The sequence below is a fragment of the Myotis myotis genome, unplaced genomic scaffold (genome assembly GCF_014108235.1).
Source record: "Myotis myotis isolate mMyoMyo1 unplaced genomic scaffold, mMyoMyo1.p scaffold_m19_p_12, whole genome shotgun sequence".
NCBI classification, from domain to species: Eukaryota; Metazoa; Chordata; class Mammalia; order Chiroptera; family Vespertilionidae; genus Myotis; species Myotis myotis.
Window position 1 is genome coordinate 4212443 of NW_023416316.1, and position 21672 is coordinate 4234114.

The 21672-nt window shown below is 57.8% G+C and overlaps 2 protein-coding genes across 14 annotated transcripts; one reads left to right on the forward strand and one right to left on the reverse strand.

Moving 5' to 3' along the window:
- The first annotated feature begins 1059 nt into the window (after window positions 1–1059).
- Window positions 1060–20655, forward strand: CIZ1 (CDKN1A interacting zinc finger protein 1). 13 transcript variants are annotated; one of them, XR_004971127.1, is made up of 19 exons: window positions 1152–1331; window positions 2001–2133; window positions 2330–2448; window positions 4038–4109; window positions 6838–7055; window positions 9364–9454; window positions 9587–9719; window positions 10229–10782; window positions 11041–11162; window positions 11818–12015; window positions 12737–12861; window positions 13530–13617; window positions 14056–14169; window positions 14369–14518; window positions 16018–16087; window positions 16279–16400; window positions 16757–16912; window positions 17320–17413; window positions 18959–20655. XR_004971127.1 is itself a non-coding variant. In XM_036329531.1 (18 exons), the coding sequence occupies exons 2-18, from the start codon at window positions 2006–2008 to the stop codon at window positions 17320–17322; spliced, it is 2463 nt and encodes an 820-aa protein (XP_036185424.1). In that variant the 5' UTR covers window positions 1152–1331; window positions 2001–2005; the 3' UTR covers window positions 17323–20655. The 13 variants fall into 13 exon arrangements, 12 of the variants coding, with proteins under 12 accessions (XP_036185426.1, XP_036185418.1, XP_036185424.1 ...); XM_036329531.1 differs by having other exon boundaries at window positions 17320–20655; XM_036329530.1 differs by lacking the exon at window positions 17320–17413.
- Window positions 18036–21540, reverse strand: CUNH9orf16 (chromosome unknown C9orf16 homolog). Its single transcript, XM_036329536.1, has 2 exons — window positions 21343–21540; window positions 18036–18536 (listed from the first exon to the last, which is right to left on the reverse strand). The coding sequence occupies exons 1-2, from the start codon at window positions 21413–21415 to the stop codon at window positions 18337–18339; spliced, it is 273 nt and encodes a 90-aa protein (XP_036185429.1). The 5' UTR covers window positions 21416–21540; the 3' UTR covers window positions 18036–18336.
- Between the last annotated feature and the right edge of the window lie 132 nt (window positions 21541–21672).

Consider the following 21672-nt stretch of genomic DNA (forward strand, 5'->3'; position numbering starts at 1 on the left):
AGTGAGCCCCGATTCAAGCCCGGGCGTCCCCAACGCTCGCGCCCAGGTCAGGTGTCAGCGCGCTTGCACCTGGTGGGCAGCCAGGGCGATCTCCGCGCGCCTCTCCTCTCCCTGCCAGGGCCCGGGTTTTCTAATCGGAGAGAACGTAATGCTGTGGCACCTTCCCTAGCGCTCCCGGCCCTTCAGGGGTAAAGCCCTACCCCCCAGGCCCACCTTCAAAGCCACCCGCCTCCAGGTTGCGGCTTCACTCAGTGGCGCGATGTCTCCCCGCCCCCGGCCTGGCTCGCGCGCTCTCGCGTCCCTAAGTCCAGGCGGAGTTAGGCACCTGTGCGGCCCCCCACGGCCCCGCGGGGTTGCAGTAGGGCGGGTCCTGAGCCTTAGGCATCACCTGTCACCTGATGAAGACGGCTAGGCACCGAGGTCTCTCCCTGGACGCGCGGGGCGGCCCAGGTCTGCGCGTCCCTAGCGCCACCGCGCGCCCGCCGCACAGATCGGCGCTCACCGCGCCGGGAGCGAGCCGCCGGGGCGGGTACCGACCCGCAGAGCACCAGCAGCGGGAACCAGTGACTCCGTCTAGGGACAGAGGGGAGGGGCGTAGGGACGGGGGACAGAGCCGTAAAGAACCCCTCCCGGCGGACCGTTTCAGGGCCAGGATGAGTTTTTATCATTAAACTCAGCCCTCCTCCCGCGCTCCCGAGCCAACACTTCCAAATGGACAGCGGCTGGTTGGACAGCGGGCACATGCCTTCCCCGGGCTGCGCCGCTCGCCCCATTCGGCTCCCGAATGTCCAGCCGTCGGCTGCAGCCCCCTCCCCTCCCGGCCCCGCGCGGGGCCCCCGGATCGCGGGACGGTGGCGGCCGCGGGGAGGTCGGTTGGGGACGGTCCTCCTCGAAGTCGCCCGCTGTGTCCTTCCCGGACCACAGACCCCTCCGGGCGCCAGACGGACCTGGGGCTCACAGCTGCCCCTTCCGGATGCGGAGGACGCGGGTCCGAGGGTCCGCGCGGCCCAGGGCCCCCTCGCAGCCCCGAGTCGCGCCCACCCACACGCGGGCGCCAGGTGAGCGGGCGCCGCCCCGCAGCCGGATTCGCGCGCGGAGCTGGGTCTCGCGACGCTGCCCGCGGCGCGGAACCTCCGGTCCTCCAGAGGGCGCTGCCCGGCCCGCTGCCCGGCCTTCCGAGCCGGCAGCCCCGGGCGGACTCGCGGGAGCCCGGGAGCCGGGAGTCCGAGCCGGCCCGCGCGCGACCCGCCCTGCCCCCGGGGAGGCGCGGCGGCGGCGGTGCGGGTGGAGGCCGTGCGGTTCCCGCGGCCAAAACCGCGCGGGGAAGCGAGGTGCGCGGGCCGAGGACGGCAGCGGGACGGGCGGAAGTCTTGGGGGGACACTGGAAAGGAGGTGCGGGCTGCGGGCAGTGGGGGGCAGCGGGGTCCCGGGCGGTGCAGGGTAACGCTGCCTGCGCTTCTGCAGAGGAAGGGCTAGCGGAACGGTGGGGCGGGGGGAGGGGGGGCGGGGGCGCCCTTCTACTTTGTTCCTGGGCGCGAGGGAAAGGCTGGGGCTCGGTGGGGGAGGTGCTGCTGTGATTGACACAAAGAGGCACAGCGAGAGGGTGGGAGTGTCAGAGGGGCTGACTGTGTGTGGGGTGGGGCGGGGGGAGGGGGGCGCTGGCCTCCGCAGAGAAAGGCCGCAGCGGGTGGTGTATTGGGGTCGGGTGCTCCCCCTGGACCCTGAGAGTTGGAGAGATGGAGGACGGGTTGGGCCTTTGAATTGGGGGCTGTTGGCAGGATTTGGGGGAAATTGGCGGGAGGGTGGTTGGCTCCTGCTGTTGGGAGAATTGGGGGTGTGATGATGGGGCGGGGAGCAAATGTGGGCGGCCTGGGCAGGACTGGGAGAGCACAGCTCAGCTGGCATATTTGAGGGCCCGGGTGGGGGCGGGTGACCATGGACGGAGGAGAGCTGGCCGGGCCTGGGGTGGGGAGCCCAGACTTCCTCCCCTTCCTCCCCAGCCACCATGTTCAACCAGCTCCAGCAGCAGCAGCTCCAGCAGCAGCTCCAGCAGCAGCAGCAGCAGTTGCTGCAGCTCCAGCAGCTGCTCCAGCAGCCCCCACCTCAGGCCCCCCTGCCCATGGCCATGAGCAGGTGAGTTCCCGGGGAGGGGTGGCAGCTCTGGCCCGGCTACTCAGACCCAGGCCTTAGAGACCCCTTCCCAGCCCTTCCGCCCAGAGACCTGACTGTGTGAGTCCTGCAAGTCATCATTTCCCACCCCCAGGAGGGGAGGGTCTCGCTCGAGAAAGAGGCTCTCCCGGTGACACTGACACCCGCTCTCCACACACAGGGGGCTCCCCCAGCAGCAGCCACAGCAGCAGCTTCTGAACCTCCAGGGCACAAACGCGGCCTCCCTCCTCAGTGGCTCTGTGCTGCTACAGCGAGCTTTGCTTCTGCAGCAGCTGCAAGGTATGGCCACAGGCCCTCTCACTGCATCTTAGTGCCAGCTTCCCAGCAGCCCCCCAGTCCCACCAGATCCACAGCGTCACCCTGAGAGGGAGCTGCTGGCGGCGTCCTAGTTTACAGGCAGGACACCGAGGCTCCGGGAGGCGCAAGTTGCTCAGCTGCAGGCGGGTCTGTCTGACCTCACCCATTGTGTGCCCTTGGCCATGTTGCTGGCTCTGTGGACAGCACCCAGCACATTTCACTGACCTTCAGGTTACGTGAGATGCTGGATGGAAAGACCTGTTTTGACCACCCTCGTCTGCATCCCACTTGACAGATGAGGAAGCTGAAAGTCCAGAGAAGGGAAATCATTTGCCCTGGGTCACACCGCACCAACAGTGGCCAAGCTAGACCAAGGCCTGAGCCTCCTGACCCCCTGGATCTCTGAGTGGGTGCTTTAGGTCTGTGCCCTGGCCTCAGTTTCCCCATGGGGAGAGCAGTTTTTCAGCCTCCAGAATGAGGCCCAGAAATCAGGATTTTAAAAAGATTCCCACGTGATTCTAATGTGCAGCCAAGGTTGAGAACCACTGTGCTAGACTCTCCTGCCCCCTGCAGGGTTTGCAGCCAGGGCAGATGTGATGGTCGTCACTCCTCAGCCCTGCCAGGGCCACCTGGGTGTGAATGGTTCTGGGAGCTTACATATAAATGACAGACAGCCCTGGCTGGCATGGCTAGGTTGCTTGGATATCATGCCATGCACTGAAAGGTTGCTGGTTGGGTTCCCCGTCAGGGCACAGGCCTGGGTTGCGGGCTCGATCCTCAGTGGGGGGTTTTTGGGAGGCAGCTGATCAATGTTCTCACATCAATGTTTCTCTCTCTCTCCTCCCTCTCCCTTTCCCTTTCTCTCTCAAAAAATCAATTAAAAATCTTAAGAAATGATAGATAGAATTGTACACCCGAAATCTATATAACTTTATTAACCAATGCCACCCAAATAAATTCCATTAAAAAAATCAACAACAAAAAGAAAGAAAGAAAAAATGACAGATAGATGAGTGGAGAGATAAAACCACACGCAGGGACCCACAATATATGCATATATTTCCCCCCATTTAAAAAGTTACACTCTTCAAAGACAAGTGAAAAGAGCATTTTTAAAAAAGGATAAGAAAACCCAAATTACAGTCTGTAGCCTCACTCACCTCCTGAAGAAAAGAACCACCTGTCAAGGTTTTGGTGTGTTTCCTGCCATTTTTTTCTAGGTACAGCTGTGGGGATTGGAGTGTGATGGTGGTTATTGACACAAGTGAAAGGCTGGATCTTGTTTCTTTCTCACTGAATAGAATGGCATGATCATTTATCGTATGATTGGACAGCCTCTGATTATGTGTTAGTAGCTGTTTAATATTCCATTGGAGGGATGTGCCCTTGCTTACCTAAACCTTCCCAGCCATTTCTTTCTTTCTTTTTTTTCTATTTTAAGTAGCAGTGGGATGAATATCCTGTTTGAGACTATTTCCTTAGAGTGGATTCCCAAGAGTAGAATAACCGGGAGGGCGGGGGATGGGTATTTTATGGCTCTTGGTAAGTATTGCCAAATTGCTTTCCCAAAGGACTGGACCAGTTTGCAATGTCACCAGCCACGTATGACAGTACCGGTCTCACCATGCCCACAGCAACACTGGGTATTATATGCTTTTTTATATATATATACATGTATATACATATAACTTACTAACTTGGTTGGCAAAAAGCTATATTATTGATGTTTTCGTTTACATTTCTTGGAATGCTGGTGCAGTTTAACATTTCATAATGGTCTCTTAAGCGTTTGTATTTCTTTTTGTGACTTGTCCATGCCCTTTGCCATTTTTCTTTTTATTTATTTATTTATTTTTTTGCATAATCCCTTCACTTTTTTCCATCCGCTCCCAAATCCCACCCCCCGGACAGCTTTCATTCTGTTCTCTGTATCTATAAATCTGTTTCTGTTTTGTTTGTTAGTTTATTTTGTTCATTCGATTCCACGTATATGAGTGAAATCAGGTGCCTTTGCCTTTCTCTGACTGGCCTGTTTCACTTAGCACAATGCCCTCCACGTCTGTCTGTGCTGTTGCAAAGAGTAGCATTTCCTTCTTTTTTACGGCGAGTAGTGTTCCGTGTGTAATTGTACCACAGCTTTTTTTTCCATGATGAGATATAATTTTAATTCAACATCAGCTTTGTTACACACAAAAATTATAGTTTAGTTACTCTGTGTTTACATTAAAAAGTTGTAAATCGTAACAGCTACAGCTTCTCTTCAATTGATAGAATGTAACAGAGTTTATGAATATAAAATAAATCAAATGCATCACAACTAATTCCAAAAATATTGCAGCTCCATAGTTTTTTTAATTTACAAAGAACCTAGTTTGTACCACAGTGATGAGTTCCAACGAACATTGTATTCAGCTCTGTACCACTGCTTTTTTATCCATTCATCCATCTCCTAATGGCCACTTGGGCTGCTTCCAAATCTTGGCTAGTCTTATATAATAAAAGGGTAATATGCAAATTGACCAAACTGTGAAATGGCTGGTTGCTATGATGTGCACTGACCACCAGGGGACAGATGCTCAATACAAGAGCTGCCTCCTGGTGGTCAGTGTGCTCCCACAGAGGGAGTGCCGCTCAGCCAGAAGCTGGGCTCATGGCTGGCGAGTGCAGCAGCAATGGCGGGAGCCTTTCCCACGTCTGCAGCAGCATTAAGGATGTCCCACTGATGGCTTAGGCCCGCTCCTGGTGGGGAGCAGGCCTAAGCCGGCAGTGGGACATCCCCTGAGGGCTCGCAGACTGCAAGAGGGTGCAGGCCGGGCTGAGGGACACCCTCCCCAGTGCACGAATTTTGGTGCACCAGGCCTCTAACTGTAAATAATGCTGCAATGAACACAGGGGTGCACATATCCTTTTGAATTAGTGTTTTGGGTTTCTTCAGCTACATACCCAGAAGTGGAACCACAGGGTCATAAGGCAGTTCCGTTTTTAATTTTTTGAGGAAACTCCATACTGTTTTCCACAGTAGCTGCACCAGTCTGCATTCCCACCAGCAGTGCACAAGGGTTCCCTGTTCTCCACATCCTCGCCAGCGCTTGTTGTTTGTTGATTTGTTGACGGTAGCCATTCTGGCGGGCATGAGGGCTTTGTCATTTTTCTTTGGGAGTGTGCCATCTTTCATCTCACTGTAACAGCTGGTTGGCGTTCTGTTCTCTCCCTGCACATCTGTGTACATGTATTTGTTTTAAATCCATGTTAATTGAACACTTACTATGTACAAGGCACACTTGTATATCTCATTGGATCCTCCTAATAACTGAGTTAAGCACTATTATTATCCCCATTTTACAGATGAAGGAACTGAGGCTGAGAAGGGGGAACTGATTTGCTCAGGGTCACAGAGCTTGTGCTGTCGAGTCTGGATTCGAATAAGCTGTCACAGCACATCTGACGCCTGCCCTGAACCCCTGTGCTTTTCCTCCCAGCCTTGGGGCAAGAACTTGCACTGTCCATTGTGGCTCAAATACTCCCCAAGCACTGGGATGCTGAGCCTGATGAGGTGCCCCCCGGGTGGTTGGGTGATGGGCAGTGGGAAGTAGACAAGGCAGTTGTGCAGCTGGTCCTGGAACAGGCAAGCTCGAGGCCCTGGGGACTGAGAGAGGCTCCGGGGAAGCCTCCAGAGGAAACACCTACACGGAGACCTGAAGTAACTGGGAGGTCGTGGGGGCAGAAGGTCCCAGGCGGAAGGAACAGAGGCAGGAAGAAACCAGGCTTCTTTGAGGGAGACACGGGAGCCTATAGCTGGAGTCTAGTGGGGGCAAGTGTGGGGCGAATAGAAAGAAAGGTTGTCAGGGAGGAGGGCAAGGCGGAACCTGGCACCATGAGCAGCAGGGAGCTATGGAAGGGTTTAGACGGGGGAAGGGCGAAGTCAGAACGCAGTTTTGGAAAGATCACCCTTCGCTGTTCTCCCGTGCAAACCTGGCTGACATGCAGGGATGAAGTGGCATTGGAAGGGGGCTGGGAGTGGAGCTAGGAAGGGGAGTCAGGCTGGACTGGGAGAGGGGGAGGGGAGAGGGTTGGTAGGGTTTGGTGCTGGCTTGGTGGGGGGATAAAGAGAGGGAGGAGTCAGGACGACCTCCCGGAGACCCTGGATAAATCCTTCGCTTCGTGTCTTTTGTGTCATCAGTAGAAACAGTATCTACCCTGCTGATGGCTGGGCCTAGTGACTGGGGCCACGCCTAGAAAGCTTAGCCTCTACCATCCAACCAAATGTGAAAGTGCCGTTAACTCTTCTGCAAAGCACTGTGTAACATGAAAGCGCGAGAATGTCCGCCCGCAATGTGTTATAATCCCTCTTCTCCATCTTCTTGCCTACAGGTAACCTTCGCAGCTACAACCTGGCCACCCCGAACCTGACAGCCCCCAGCCTCACACCCCCCCAGATGGCCACCCCAAATCTACAGCAGTATTTTCCCCAGGCCACTCAGCAGTCCCTGCTGGGCCCCCCTCCTGTCAGGGTCCCCATCAACCCCTCCAAGCTCATCCTTGCAGGGCGGAACCCCCAGAAACAGGCCCGGACCACCCCTGATCGCAAGGTGAGTGGTGGCTGGGGGCAGAGCAGGCGGGGATGGGAGAGGGCTGGCCTGGTTGTCAGCCAGCTCCCCACTCTGGCCCACACTGGGCAGGCCACACCCTCTTTTTGCCTTAGTTTCTTCCCCTGTAAAGTGAGCAGGAGGTAAGTTGGACTTGTGTAGTGTTTCTCAAACTTCAAATATTCCTGAACCCCTGATGGGATTTTTGCCATGTCCAAATATCATCAGTATTATTATTTACCTAAAATTTCTCTCTTTTTTAAAAAAAGTGTATTTTTATTGATTTTTTACAGAGAGGAAGAGAGAGGGATAGAGAGTCAGAAACATCGATGAGAGAGACACATTGATCAGCTGCCTCCTGCACACCCCCCACTGGGGATGTGCCTGCAACCAAGGTACATGCCCTTGACTGGAATTGAACCTGGGACCCTTCAGTCCGCAAGCTGACACTTTATCCACTGAGCCAAACCAGTCAGGGCTAAAATTTCTCTTTTTAAAAAAATTAAGCTATAATTGACACATAACACTATATTAGTTTTAGGAGTTCTTAAAATCAGCACTGCCTGATGGAAATAAAATGCAAGCCATATATGGAATTTAATTTTTTTCTAGTAATTATATTAACAAAGCAAAACAAAACAGGTGAATTTGATTTTAATTAAATATATTTTATTTAATCCAATATATTTAAAAATTATCATTCCAAAATGTAATCGATATAAAAAATGAGCGAGGCGTTTTACATTTCTCTCTCTCTTTTTTTTTTGTACTAAATCTTTAAAATCTGATGTGGATTTTATACCAAAATCTCAGTTTGGTTTTCCACATTTCAAGTACTCAAAAGCCACCCATCTGTGACTAATGGCTTCTGCCTGGGATAGGACAGCTTGAAGTGAACTGGATTCTGCTCAGTGATTGACTGCTTGATTGATTTAAGAGAGAGAGAAACATGGACTTGTTGTTCCACATATTTATGCATTTATTGGTTGATTCTTGGATGTGTCCTGACTGGAGATCGAACCCGCAACCTTGGCACATCAGGATGATACTCTAACTAACTGAGCTATCCGGCCAGGGCTTCTGCTTGGTTATTTAAACAGGAAACATATTATATCACTACCTAAAATAAAATAAAATAAAGTAAAATAAAATAAAACAGTAGAAAGGAAAGGTAATGGGGGTGAAACCATATTATAAAGCCCTGAACCCCACACTGGCCATCCGAAGGTTCTGAGCCGGCACCCCGGCTCCTCCCCGTCTGAGAGGGGGTGAACGCTTCAGAGGGAGGGTCCCCTGATAAGCAGAAAGACTCAGAGAGACTGGCAAAGGGAATAACGAACTCCCCGAGACTGTCCTGGCCCTGAACGTCCCAGCAGCTCCTCACATACACCGTGCTCCTCAGAGAGGATTCTGGGGTGGGGGCAGTACCCACTTTCTGCCTGCTCCCAGGCAGCCCCCCCTGGGGGTGAGGCATTTCCCTCCAGAGAGGGGTCCTGGCCTCTGACCTCCCAGTGGGCCTCTCCTCACAGGCTTGTCTCTGATCACCCCACCCCCATTTTACAAATGGGAAAACAGGCTCAGAGCGGGGTGGATGGAGGTTTCCCTGGGGGAGAAAGACCCAGAGCTGGGCTTCCTGACTTGAAGGCCTGTGCCCATGTCCTGCGGGTCGTTGCTGCAGGGCACGGAGGCCTGATGTGGTGGGCGGTCTGCTTAGTACTGGTTCCCAGGGGAGGTGCAGACCTGGGTTTGCCCTTCCCCAAGCCAGAGGCCAATGCCTTTCCTTTCCTTGCTCAGCTCCCCTGAAGGGTTCCTGTAAGAAGTGCGTTTGGGGCTCTGGAAAGGCCTGGGGCTTTGGGGAAAGGGCCTTGGCCTCCAGCTTGGAGGGGTGGGTGTGGGGGCAGAGGTTGTTTTGTATAGGAAGGAGGGGAGGTGGTGTCAGGCTCGGGTGAAAAGAGAGCACTCCGGGCTACGAGAAGTCATGGGGGTTTTGGCCTGAAAGAGATGAGACGCGTGATCAGGTGTGCATTTGAGGAGGGTCCCTCTGAGCTGCTTGCAGGAAAGGGGGGGACGTCAGGACGCAGCACCGTGGCCAGGAGAGGGCTCATGGCCCCCAAACCTGGGTTTACTTGACGTCAGCAACCAGATGGAACGCCTTGGACACGATTCCTGGGGAGTTTAAGATCATCTCTTGGCAGCTCTGGGGCCAGGCCCCCAGGCTCCTCATCTCTGGGATGGTTGCAGCTGCTCTTGGGCAAGGATGTATTTGCAAGGTGGGCGGTGGGTGTCAGAAACGGTTTCTGAACGGAAGCAGGACTCTTCTTCTCAGACGATGCCTGTGGGAGACGAGGCAGACCCCCCAGAGGGGTCTGAGGGAGCTGCGGAGCCCCGAACGGACACGCCAGGTGAGGGAGCTGCTGGTCCTTCAGAGGGGATGGCCGTTGGGGCGAGTGGGTCATGGAGGCAGGGATCTTGGTGGGGGGTGAGCCCAGGCCTTACCTCCTAGACACGGTTGGTGCTTGACCTGTCCCTGGCAGCCGCTCATCTGCCCTTCCTTCTAGACCAAGATTCCCCTCCCTGCCCAGATGACGTTACTAAGGAGACTTGCACTTCGGCACCTGAGCCAGAGTCCTGTGAAGCGTCTGGGCCACCAGCTAAAAGGTCAAAGAGGTAACTGGTGCTGAAACCCTGCCGGGGCCCAGGAGGCCTGTACTCTCATTCCTGCAAAGGCCAGGGGGCCGTGGCGGGCGGGCAGGGGGCAGCGGGTGTAGGTGGGGAAAGGACTCTTCAGGGGAGTTGGAACAAGGACAGGGCATTGGCTTTTGGCTTGGAGGAAGGTCAAACCTAATTCTGCATCTCACTTGGGAAGCTCCCAGGCCAGACAGACTCTGATGTCTTCACTGACCGAGCCCCCTGGAGACAGACGAAGTGGCCAGGTTGAGGGGTGGAGATGTGCATCTGGGACCTAGGGTGGGCAGCTCTACAGGCCTTGGTCGCATATTAGCAAGTTGTGGGAGGTGGGAGCAAGTGATCCTCCCAGTTTATTTAGGCTGAGAGCCAAAGGGGCTTGCCCAAGTGCCCAGCTCGAATGTGGTAGAGTGCTGACTGGAACCTGGGTCTTAGCCTTTCTAGGGAGCCGGTTGGAAGACATGAATCTGATCTCCTTTGATCCTTCCCAGCTCAGAGAAGCCCACAGAAAAGGGACCCCCAGGGCAGCTGCAGGCGAAGGTCCAGCCACAGGCCCGGACGACAGCGCCGAAGCAGACGCAGACGCCCGAGCTGCTGCCCGAGCCACTGGAAGCCCGAGTGCGGCCACGATCCCAGCCACGGGTCCTGCAGATCCAGGCCCAGGTGCAGCCGCCGCGGCAGAAGCAGGCACAGACGCAGACCTCCCCAGAGCACTTAATGCCGCAGCAGGCACAGCCGGAGGCACAGCCGCTGACGCAGGCGCAGCTACAGGCACATGTGCAGCCCCCAAGGCAGGGGCAGCCACAGCTGCAGGAGCAGGCACAGACCCCGACGTGTCCACAGGTCCAGGCAGGAACACAGCCGCGGGCCCAGCCAGGGGAGCGGCCACCAGAGCAACCTCCGGTGCAGTTGCCAGTGCAGCCACCCGACCAGACCCAGGGGCAGCCTGCGACGCAGCCACAAGTGCCGGCGTCAGAGCAAGCACCAGTTCCGGCTGATTCCCCTCTGCAGGAGGCACCGCCCAGGGCAGTAGAAGCTGACGCAGGTCGGTGAGCACTGGCTCCCAGCCGGCCCGGTGCTGGGACAGCTCTGTCCAGACCCCTCTGTCCTCCCCTGACACTGTCCAGCTCTGACCGGGCGCTGCCTGGGACCAAGGGTTGGACCCAGAACCAGGGTTTGGGGCCATTCACACCAGAGGCTGAAAGGCCTTGACTGTGAGCACAGAAGGTGACCCTTGGGCCCAGGTCCCTCTGGGTCCGGTGGGAGATGGGCCCTGGGAAACGGAGCCCATGTGTCATTCCAGGCCTGGAGGAGGCCTCACCGGAGCCGATGGCGGCCCAGGTCAGCATGGAGGAGAGCCAGGAGGAGCTGACCGGTGGCCTGGATGTGGGAGAATGTGAAAAAAGAGCAAGAGAGATGCTCAGGGTGGGTAGAGCTGCTAATGGGGCAGCGTGAGGACCACAGTGCCCAGCGGTGGGAGGGCCTCTTTCTATCCCAGGCCCCCTCGGGGCCCCCTCGCGTTTCCCCACCTGGGACATGTGCCCGCAGCCTGGGCTTGTGGGCAGAGCGGAGTGGGTTTGACTATGGTTCGTCAAACTCTTCATGCTGTCGAGCTGCCTTCTCACGCGCCTTTGCTCTCAAGATCTGATGCTACTTTGGGGACAGGAGTCCCTTCCAGCCGGCTCATCCCAAACTGGAGCGTCCAGTCCCCTCCCATGAGTAACGTTGCTCTTTAGAGAGAGTGCAGTGTCAGCCCGTGCCAGAGGTTCGGGGCCCAGCTCTGCTGCACGGTGGATTGTGGCCAAGCCCATTCCCTCGTTTGTGTCTCGCTTTCTCCCTGTAGTGTATGAGGAGGGGGTGGACCTGGCTTTAGATTTAGGGGGGCCTGGCTTTGAATCCTGACTGCAGTGCTTCCCAGCTGTGTGAGCTTGGACAATCCTCGAACAGCTTGGAGCCTCAGTCCCCATCTGTAAGGGACTGTCAGCGGCCCGATAAGACCACGCTTAGAGGTCGTTAGCACTGGGGCTGGCCCGCCATGCGCGTCCAGCTGGTCGTAGCTCTGCCCCTGCTCCTGGCGCAGGTGTGGGGTGCCGGGGGCTCCCTGAAGGTCACCATCCTGCGGAGTAGTGACAGCCGGGCCTTTAGCACTGTACCCCTCGCACCCGGGCCGCCTCCCAGCGACTCCGCCCCCGCCACCCCTGCCGCCGCCAGCGTGCCCTCCAAGCAGGCGCTGCAGTTCTTCTGCTACATCTGCAGGGCCGGCTGCTGCAGCCAGCAGGTACTGCCACCCTGCCCTGGGCAGTGGGTCGGTCGGGGGGAGGGCCTGTGTGGGGTGCCCAGCCTGCCCGGTCCACGGCTGCCTGCGTGGCCACATGGGGCCCCCTGAGCCCCGGTTCCTGGCAGCTGAGCCTCGCTCAGAGCACATGTTTTGAGCAGCCACGAAGGCAGGCTTTTACAGTCAGGCAGAGCTGGTCTGAATCGGCCCTGCCCAGCCCTGCGGACCTCGGGAGGGAATTCACCCTTTGTGCCTCAGTTTCCCCATGCGTCAGATGAAGAATCATGTAGAACCCACCACATCAGGTAGTTCTGAGGATTCAGCGACTCGACATTGAAGTCATGAGCCCCAGACCCAGCCTGGAGCGAGCATAGCATTCATAACAGCATTAGACTCGTATTACCACACCGGGGGCTGTAGTCACCCCCCACTCTGTGCCTGGCGGAGCGGAGCCAGCGGACCTGAGAGCTCCTCAGACTGCTCCTGGTCTTGGAGGCTCACACAGGCTCCAGGAGGAGCGGAGGCTCTGGCTGCTGTGTGCTCGCTCTGTGCCTCAGTTTACCATCCTTCTGTGGCCCACACAGGGTTGCTGTAAGAGAAATGGCCTCTCAGTGGTGTTGGGGGGCCATGAAAGCCAAGGTTGGAGGCCTCCTCCCTCGGCCCAGCCCTGACCGCCTTCCGGGGCTCAGTCCTCATGCCCATCCCTCCCTCCCTCCTGTCGTAGGAATTCCAGGACCATATGTTGGGGGCCCAGCACCAGCAGCGGCTCAGGGAGATGGAGCACATGAGCCAAGCCTGCCTCCTGTCCCTGCTGCCCGTGCCCCGGGACGTCCTGGAGAGACAGGACGAGTGAGTGCGGGATCTCAGAGGCCCTGTGTGGGGGCTGGGCAGTCTCCCAGGCCAGGCCAGGCTGAGACGGGCCCTGATTCTACCATCTGCAAGGTCTGCCTTTGTGTTAAGCATTTCCCTCCTCCAGAGGCCTCTTCACACCATTCACTGTGTGACCTTGGACCTCAGTTTTCCTTGTCTGTACAATGGCCTCGTAAGGGGTGTAATGCGGGAACTCATGAACTAAGCCCTTTCTCAGGGCTCCATCCGGCAGGAACACGTGACCGTCCACCTGGGAAGGACGTGGGTTGTGGGGCTGCTCCCCTGGCGCATGTGCCGACCCTGCCTGCCACAGGGGCATGGTGGTGAGGGGCAAGAGCAGCTCTGCGAACCACGGGGCATTAAACTGAAGGATAAAGAAAGGTTTCCAAGGCCAGATATCCTCGGTGCTGTCACTGTCCTGGTGACCCTCTGGCATCCCAGATGCTTCTAAATCTCATTTCTCCCCCAACTCTCCTTGTTCATATTCTCATTTAAGTATTCTTCCAGGTGAAGTTCCAAACCCTTCTGTTAAGTTTCCCAAAGAGCTCCTGTTGGAATGGCCCTGCGTTTACAGAGCGCCTGGGAGAGCGCCCGTCTTTCCGGGAACGTGGGGTCACACTGCCCTTGTTTTGCTTGTCATCACTCAGAGAGCCGCCTCTGAGGCGCTGGTGCCACACCTGCCGGGTCTACTACACGGGGGACCTGATCCAGCACCGCAGGACGCAGGACCACAAGGTGCGAGGCCTCACGCTGCCATTGCCCTGGATGTGCTGTCTCCAGGCCGAGGGCTGGGAGGGAAGGAGTCCAGTCTGGAACGGAAGTCCGTGTCAGTCTGTCTCTGCGTGGCCGTCACACCGAAGTGTGGCTTCTCAACGCCTCAGTCGCGTTTCTTCTTTGGGCTTCAGTTTCCCCATTTGTCCGGCGGGAACCAGGCACCATCTCGACCTGCCATTGAGCCGTGGGGCTCGGGGGGCTCCTCCCAGCGCGTGTGCTCTCCTGTCTCCTCTCTGTGGCCATCGGCCATCCCATCTCGGAGCCAGTGGCACAGGGAAGGGACGTGCTTGCCCGTGTGCTGGCACATGAGATTGCAGATGTGGTGGCCGGCAGGAGGGAGGCGAGGCCTCGCTGGAGACACTGCCCGCCACCCACTTGGTCTGCCCTCCTTCCCCCCAGATGGCCAAACAGTCCCTGCGACCTTTCTGCACCGTTTGCAACCGCTACTTCAGGACCCCCCGCAAGTTTGTGGAGCACGTGAAGTCCCAGGGGCACAAGGACAAAGCCAAGGAGGTAACTCCGGCTCCCTCGGGGGACAGGCTCAGAGAGGTGCAGAGTATTGGCCAAGGCCGCCCAGCAAGTTGAGATTTATCCCAGCCTGAACTCATAGCAGGTCCAGGGCGATTGGGAGACCGGGTGTGTGTTTGGGGGGAGGGGGTGTGGCGCCTTGGCCACCCAGAGCTGACCTGAGCCCTACCCACTTCCTGGGCAGATGAAGATGTGCGAGAAGGAGATAGCTGGCCAGGATGAGGACCACTTCATCACGGTGGATGCCGTGGGCTGCTTTGAGGACGATGAAGACGAGGAGGAGGAGGAGGAGAATGAGGAAGAGATGGAGGTTGAGGAGGAACTCTGCAAGCAGGTGCTTGGGGGGAGGAAGGAATGTGGGAGGCAGGCTGGAGGCTGGACTCCCAGCCCAGGAGGGACCGCGCCCCACCTCCCGGGGCCAGGAGGCACTGTGCTGGCCTTTACAGGCACTAATGCTTGCTACAACTTAGTGCTAGCACTAACTATATCCTGTAGGACTATGTAAATACACCCAGGTGACTGCAGGGGGGCAGTGAAATCTGTGAGGGCCTCGAAGCCTGGCTGCAATGCTGACGTGTTGAGGAAGGGAAAGGGGACCCTGGGCCGAGGGAGCAGCGTCAGTAAAGGCATGGGCGGGGGATGGTGCAGCACACACAGGAAAAGCCAGCGTAAGATGCTGCTAATGCTGATAGCTAGCGCAGTCGGCGCTTTTAGAGCACCTACCTGTATACCAGGCATGTGCCAAGCACTTTCCTGGCAGAATCTCACCAACTTGGATGCCAGGCTGTGCTCGGAATGCCCCACTACTCTGCCCCCCGTGAGCGAGGAGCTAGAGAAGCGTGGACTCTCTTCAGTTTAACAGATGTTTCCGGAGCAGCTGTTCCGGGCCAGACCCTGGTGCTGGGATATGTGGGGACAAAGGCCTGGCCCCTGGCAGACCTCGCCCGTTACAGCCCAGGGTGGTGATGGGGCAGCAGAAAGGACGCAGAGGGACTGTGGATGGAGGGTTGCAAGGGTGGCCTCCGGCCCCAGGCAGGTTAGGGGTGAGGCCGGCCTTGCTATTCAGAGTCAGAAGTGGTGTCCTGGGCAAGCCCCTTGGCATCTCTGAGCCTGTTTCCTCTGTTCAAATAGTCCCCACTCAGGCTGTGAGGGTGACAGCCCCGGCTGGCAAACGGGAGTGGGTGTCACTCCGAGAAGCCGTGTTTGCTTGCCTGGTGTGTGGAAGGCACTGTTGGGCATGGTGAGGCTGGCATGGCGTCAGGTGGCCTCATCTGGAAGGGGCTTATGGCCAGGCGAGACGAGGGGTCCTAGGTCACCTGAAACCCACCCCCCAGGACTGAGGTCACTGCAGCATCAGGTGGGAACTCATGGAGCCGGCAGGGGGCTCACGGTCAAACGTGAAAGCAGGACTTGGGGCCTACCAGGGTTTACTAACCTGGCTCCTCCCTAAACCAGCTGACACCAGGCAAGTGAGTTAATGTTTTCTCTCTTATGTAAAATGCGTGAACCATAGGTGGTGGTGGTGAGGGTTCAATGAGATGACATGTGTGATGTGTCAGGCACACCTGGCATGGTTATGGCCACTGTGGGAGCAGGAGGGCTTCCTGGAGGAAGCGACTGATTGAGCTGAGCCTAGGAAGTATAGATTGGGAAGGGTACTGTGGGAGGCAGGATTGGCTGTGCAAAGGCTCAGAGAATGCCACCCACAGCCTCCTCAAAACCAAGGGGACTGTGTTTAAGAGCATGGGTGGGTTCCAGGGCCCCCCACCTGCATTCAGGTTTGGGGGGCCCTGGGGGAAGTCAGACCTGAGGCCCGCACTTGCATGTTTCCAGGTGAGGTCCAGAGGGATAGCCATAGAGGAGTGGAAAGACCCAGAGACCCACAGCCCCAACACTGCACATGGTAAGACCTCAGCTCTGACCTCAGCCTCCAGGTGACCCCCCAGGTCCTGGCCACAGCATCCTGGCCAGGCGGCCAATCCTCTCGTCCTTTTCCCCGACCTGGAAGGTGGGGGGATAAATGGGCCCCTAAAGAGGGAGGCACACCTGGCTGGTGTGGAGGAATGTGAGTGCCCAGACCCCGCTGCCCCACAGGTGTGGATTTCATGGTGCCGGTGATGGGCTACGTCTGCCGCATCTGCCAGAAGTTCTACCACGGCAGCTCGGGGGCAAAGCTCTCCCACTGCAAGTCCTCGGGCCACTTGGAGAACCTGCAGGTGAGCTGGGCCTCCAGCCCCACCCCACCCTGCCCAGGACCCACTCCATCCAAACTGGGAGCAATGGCCACTGGCCACCTCCCTCCTGTGTTTGACCTCAGCTCCCAGACACGCCCCCCAACAGGGAGGACCTGCCCACAAAGGGCGGGGCGGGGCTCCTTCCGCTTTTGTTCTGGGGAAGAGAGGTGCTGAGGGCCAGGCTGGGGGCGCCAGAGCTCCGGCCCAGGGAGGCTGAGCGCAGCACACAGAGGCGCACAGCACGTCCAGTGCCGTCTCAGCCGGGCGGGGAAGCAGCTGCCGGCCGGCAGTGCACCAGGCAGGGAGGGCCCTGCCTCATCTGCACCCTCTGTGTCCAGAAATACAAGAAGGCCCAGGACCCCAGCCCTGCCGCCAGGCCCGTGAGCCGCCGGTGTGCCATCACTGCCCGGAACGCCCTGACTGCTCTGTTCACCTCCAGCGGCCGCTCACACATCCAGCCCAGCCTCCAGGACACAGCCAAACCCCCCAGCAAGGTGACGACCCAAGCTCCCCAGCCCCCACCATTCCGGCGCTCAGCCCGCCTCAAATCCTGATAAGAGCTCCCCCAGCCACCTGGGGCGGGTCCGGATCTGTGCTTCCTGGGGGTCTGCATGGAAGCTTGACATGGTTGGTGTTTTTACCCAGAAATCCAATAAAAGAAGGTAGCTTGGTTGTCTAGTCCCCACCAGCACTCTGTCTGGGTGGACAGGGGAAGGGAGGCACCCAGCCAGCTCTCCGTCTCTCTAGGCTCAGTGTGGGGGCAAACCAGCCAGCCACCCACAGGTCCCCAAACCAGGGATTCTGGGATCACAAGGCGCTTCACCTCTCTGAGCCTCAGTTTCCCTCTTCATGTACGAGGGCCAGGAAAATCTTCAAGTGAGATCTCATTTAATCTTCACAGTGACTCTAGGAGGGCGGTCTCATTACCCCCAAATTACAGATGAAGAAACTAAGGCCTAGCAAGGTCAAGTGGCTTGCTGAAGGTCATACACCTGGTGAGTGGCCAGGATTTGACTCCAGGCCTGAGCGCTGGGCCCCAGCTCTCTCCAGCCGGATTCTGTGGGAGGGGAAGTACAGGCAGGGGGAACCTTGCTGCTCTTCCCGTTCCGAGCTCGTGGTGCACTAACGGTGACCCTGCCTTCTCGTCAAGTGACCTGCGATGAATCGTCAGTGACTGGAGCCCAGGCTAAGTTGGATCTTTAGTTCTGCTATTTCCCCATTTGGAAAGACCCTTACAGATCAGACAACCAGACCAACCGTACTGTTGGCCAGCTGGGGAAACTGGGGCCAAGAGCGGGAGGGTGGTGCCCGAGGGGGCACGGCATGCCTTGGTGTCGGTTGTCAGTGAAAGCCCTAGTACCCAGAGGAGCTAAGTGCATCCCACGGGGTCACACAGCATGTCCAGTGCTGTCTCAACCTGGCAGGGAAGCACTGCCGGCCAGGAGCATTCCAGCGGGGGAGGAAGTCCCGACCTCACCTGTACCCCGTGTCCAGAAATAAAGAAAACAGGAACCGCCCCCCTCCAGGCCCATGAGCAACACCCGGAACGCCCTGACTGCTCTGTTCACCTGTCGGCCCCCGGGGTTCTCATCCAGGATCCAGTCAGAGGCGCAGTGCTACTGCAGACACGTTTAATGTGGACATTCAAGGCCTGGGCAGAGCGGAGCGTGCCCAGGAGCGGGACAGGCAGGCAAGGTGGGGGGGTTGCAGGCCCACACCTGACGCCAGGAGGGAAGGCTGGGTGGTGGGAGGTGGCCCATACACGCCGAGGGGAGAATCTGGAGAGCGGCTCAGGCAGGCAGAGCCGCCGGGGGACCTGTAGGCCAGCCCTTGAGAAGGCATCTAATCGGGTGGTGAGTGCCCCGGCTGGAGCCTGGCCCTGGAGGCAGGGTGAGGGCTGCCTGGAGGCTCCTGGAGCCTAGGTGCTGGCGTCGTAGTCGTAGTCGCAGTCGTAGTCGTCGTCGGGGTCCTCCCCCAGCTGCTGCTGGAACTCCAGGCGCGTCTGCCGGTTGGACTCCAGCAGCTCCTGGAGGCGGGCGTGGAGGTGGTCGTTCTGCTCTTCCAGGTGGTCCAGGCAGGAGTTGATCTGGTCCAACATGGAGTTGATGGCAGCGTATTCTGGAGGAAGGGAAAGAGAGCCAAGATCCCAAGTCTCCTCAGCGCTCAGACACCCCTCACCCGCAACCACCACCCCCAGCCTGACTCCAAAAGGGCTTTGGCAAGTCCGTACTCCTTCCTGAGCCTCCGTGTCACTGTGGGGAAAGTGGGTGGGTATAAAAAGAGGGAAGGCTTTGGAGAGAGAATACCTTAGCACACCAGGCTCAGCCAGGGTCCTGCCTGGGAAGTCCCGCCTGATACCAATCTCCTTTCCACTCCTTCACCTGCCGAGAGGCCAGAGCCCACATTCCTGAGTGGGGCAATCCAGGCCTGTCCCCAGGCAAGTCCATCCTGCCAGCTCTTCCATGGCCTTTGCCCCCACGATAAGGCACCCAGATTCCAAGACCCCACTCTCCTCTCACATCTGCCTTTGCCCACCTCAGGCCCCTTGAACACGCTGTTGCCTCTACCTGGAGTGCACCGTACCCCCCTCCTGTCTCCCTCCCTCCTCCTGGATGAGTCCTACTCATGCTTCAAGTCTCAGCACGGCTGTCACCACAGGGAGCCCTCCCAGCACCCCAGACGAGATCAGGCCTCTATGCCCGATCCCCGTCCGCACACCTCGGGGGCCCTCCCTCTGGATGTGATCATCTGTGCTGGTCTGCCTCCCCGACCAGACCATAGAGCTCCGTGAGAAGTGTTCACCGCCGTTTCCCCGAGGCCCTCGCCGACACACAAGGAACATTTGTTGAATGAGTGAATGAATAGAGGAATGAATGAAGCCTCTAACTTTCCAGTCCTTTTTCTGCCTTTGCTCGACTGCCCCTGCCACCCAGAATACAACAACAGCCATTTAACAACTAGCTCAAAACACCTCTTCTGAGAAGCCTTCCCTGATCTCCACCAGAAATCATCACTCCCTCCTCCCCAACCACTCCTGACCTGCACCCAGCAGCACAATGTCCCTTAGGGCCCAAGGTCTGGGCCTGTGCCCACTGCGGGAGCCAGTTCTGAGCCAGCCCATGACTCAGATACACTCCGCTGCCAGCTTGGGACCAAGGGGAAGTGGCTGGCAGTGTTTGGAAAAGGCCAGCGCTGGAGGGTGTCTGGGATATGGATGCAAATGTGTCTGCATTCTGGAGGAAGAGCGCCCATCACCCAGAGTTGGCACACCTCAGAGGCCAGAGGCCTGGGAAGTCTCTGCTGGGCTTTACAGTCCAACCACCTTGTGGTACAGGTGGGGAAACTGAGGCCAGGAAGGAAAGGACTTGCGCAGGGTCCTCCAGCTAGTCGGAGGCCGGAGCCAAGACGCAGACCTGGGAAGTGGGGCACCTGGGCTTCAGCCCCAGCTCTGCTCCATCCCAGGAAGTTGCTGCAACCTTTCTGGAAAAGGGAGAGACAGTCCTGGTGGCTGTGAGGACTCAAGTATATCAAGAACTCAGACAGGGTCTGGCCGCAGCAAGTACTTAATACTTGGTCATTATTATCAACGTTGCACATTCTGTGTCAAGAGACACAGCCAGGGAAGGATGGGGGCGGCGGTGTCTCCACAACACTGGGGCCGGGCTCTATCTGTGTCAAGGGTGCTTCCCATTCCCAGCCTGTGCCTCCCTCCTCCCCACTGTGCTAAGTGCTGTGAACTGGCCGGCGACCACTCAATGTGACTCCTGGGAGGCCCGTCCTGATGCAGCTTAACACACATCTGGCCACCGTTCAGGGCAAAGCGGCCAGCTCACCACTCTTCCCATGGGAGGTCTACCTCTATTAAACGCAGGCCCTGGGTTATGGGAGTGTTGTAAAACTATTGAGGTGATGCCCTCGCTGGTTTGGCTCAGTGGATAGAACATCAGCCTGCAGGCTGAAGGGTCCTGGGTTCGATTCCAGTTAAGGGCACATGCCCAGGTTGCAGGCTTGATCCCCAGTAGGGGGCGTGCAGGAGGCAGCCAATCAATGATTCTCATCATTGAGACTTCTACCTCTCGCCCTCTCCCTTCCTCTCTGAAATCAATAAAAAAATAAAACTATTGAGGGGATAGATGCACACTCTGGATACTGTGAAACCCACTGAATTGTACAATTTAAATGGATGAGTTGTATAGTATGTGAATTATAGCTCAATAAAGCTGTTACCAAAACAAAACGCAGACTCCACACCCTACATTTACTAAGTCCTGCACTCTAATAACCCAATCTTTATTACACTAAAGAGAATAATAATAACCATTTACTGAACACTTGCATTTTGGAACCTTCTGAGTATTTCTCATTCATTTTCCCATTCAATCCTGACACATCTCAATGCCTGAGGCACTAATCATTGTTATTTTACAGATGAGGAAACAGGCTTCCGAGGGTGAGAAGGGAGTTGACGGTTCTCTCTCCACACCTCACCCACCTTCCATCCTCCGCAGTGCCGTGCACACAACAGGCTGCTTTGTAAACAGGTCACATTCGCCAGGGCTCCAGGCCGCACCAGAAAAGATGGCTGGGGCTGCTGACTTAGCCAGGCGCGCGCCCACCCCGACGGCCCTTGGGCTGGGCCCGAGCGGCCCGCCATCCCCACAGGGGCCGAGCTCAGCACTGGAGCAAACCCCCAAAGCGCGAGTGTCTCTGCAGCGGCCTCAGTTTCTGCAAAATGGGGCCCGCTGCCCACAGTTCTCGAATGCTGGGGTTTCCAGACACCCACTGGCAGGTGCCAGGAACCTGCAACCCACCCAGGAGCGGGGGATGGGAGGGCTCCTTCCTTCCACACCCCTGTCCGGGCCGCCCCCTCCCCAGGAAGGTACCCGGAGAAAGCAACGGTCGCTCAGCAGTCCCCCCGCGTCACCTGCTTCCCCAAAGCTGTCATCCTCGTCTTCCGTGCTCGGTACCACCGGCATTCCCATATTGGGGCCCGACATCGCGGGCTCGGGCGCCGCAGAGGCCACGAACGCTGAAACGCCGCGACCGTCACGCCGGAGCCCGCGCCGGGCGGAAGGTGGAGGGGGCGGGCGTCGCGCGGGGGCCGGAAGAGTGGAGCCGCGCAGAGGAACGCAACCTGCGGACTGGGCAGCCGGGACTCCGCCCACAAGGCAAGGAGCCCCGCCCCAACCATAACCCCGCCCCGCTCGCCATCAGACCCCGCCCCTCCCACAACCATAACCCCGCCCCGCCTGTC

Coding starts and splice junctions, on each gene's coding strand:
- CUNH9orf16 (XM_036329536.1), bottom strand. CDS start 21,415: ATGTCGGGCCCCAATATGGGAATGCCGGTGGTACCGAGCACGGAAGAC. Junction 18,537..21,342: donor TGACAGCTTTGGGGAAGCAG/GTGACGCGGGGG, acceptor CCCTTCCTCCAG/AATACGCTGCCATCAACTCC.
- CIZ1 (XM_036329524.1), top strand. CDS start 2,006: ATGTTCAACCAGCTCCAGCAGCAGCAGCTCCAGCAGCAGCTCCAGCAG. Junction 7,056..9,363: donor GGACCACCCCTGATCGCAAG/GTGAGTGGTGGC, acceptor GAACGGAAGCAG/GACTCTTCTTCTCAGACGAT. Junction 12,862..13,529: donor GTCCTGGAGAGACAGGACGA/GTGAGTGCGGGA, acceptor GTCATCACTCAG/AGAGCCGCCTCTGAGGCGCT.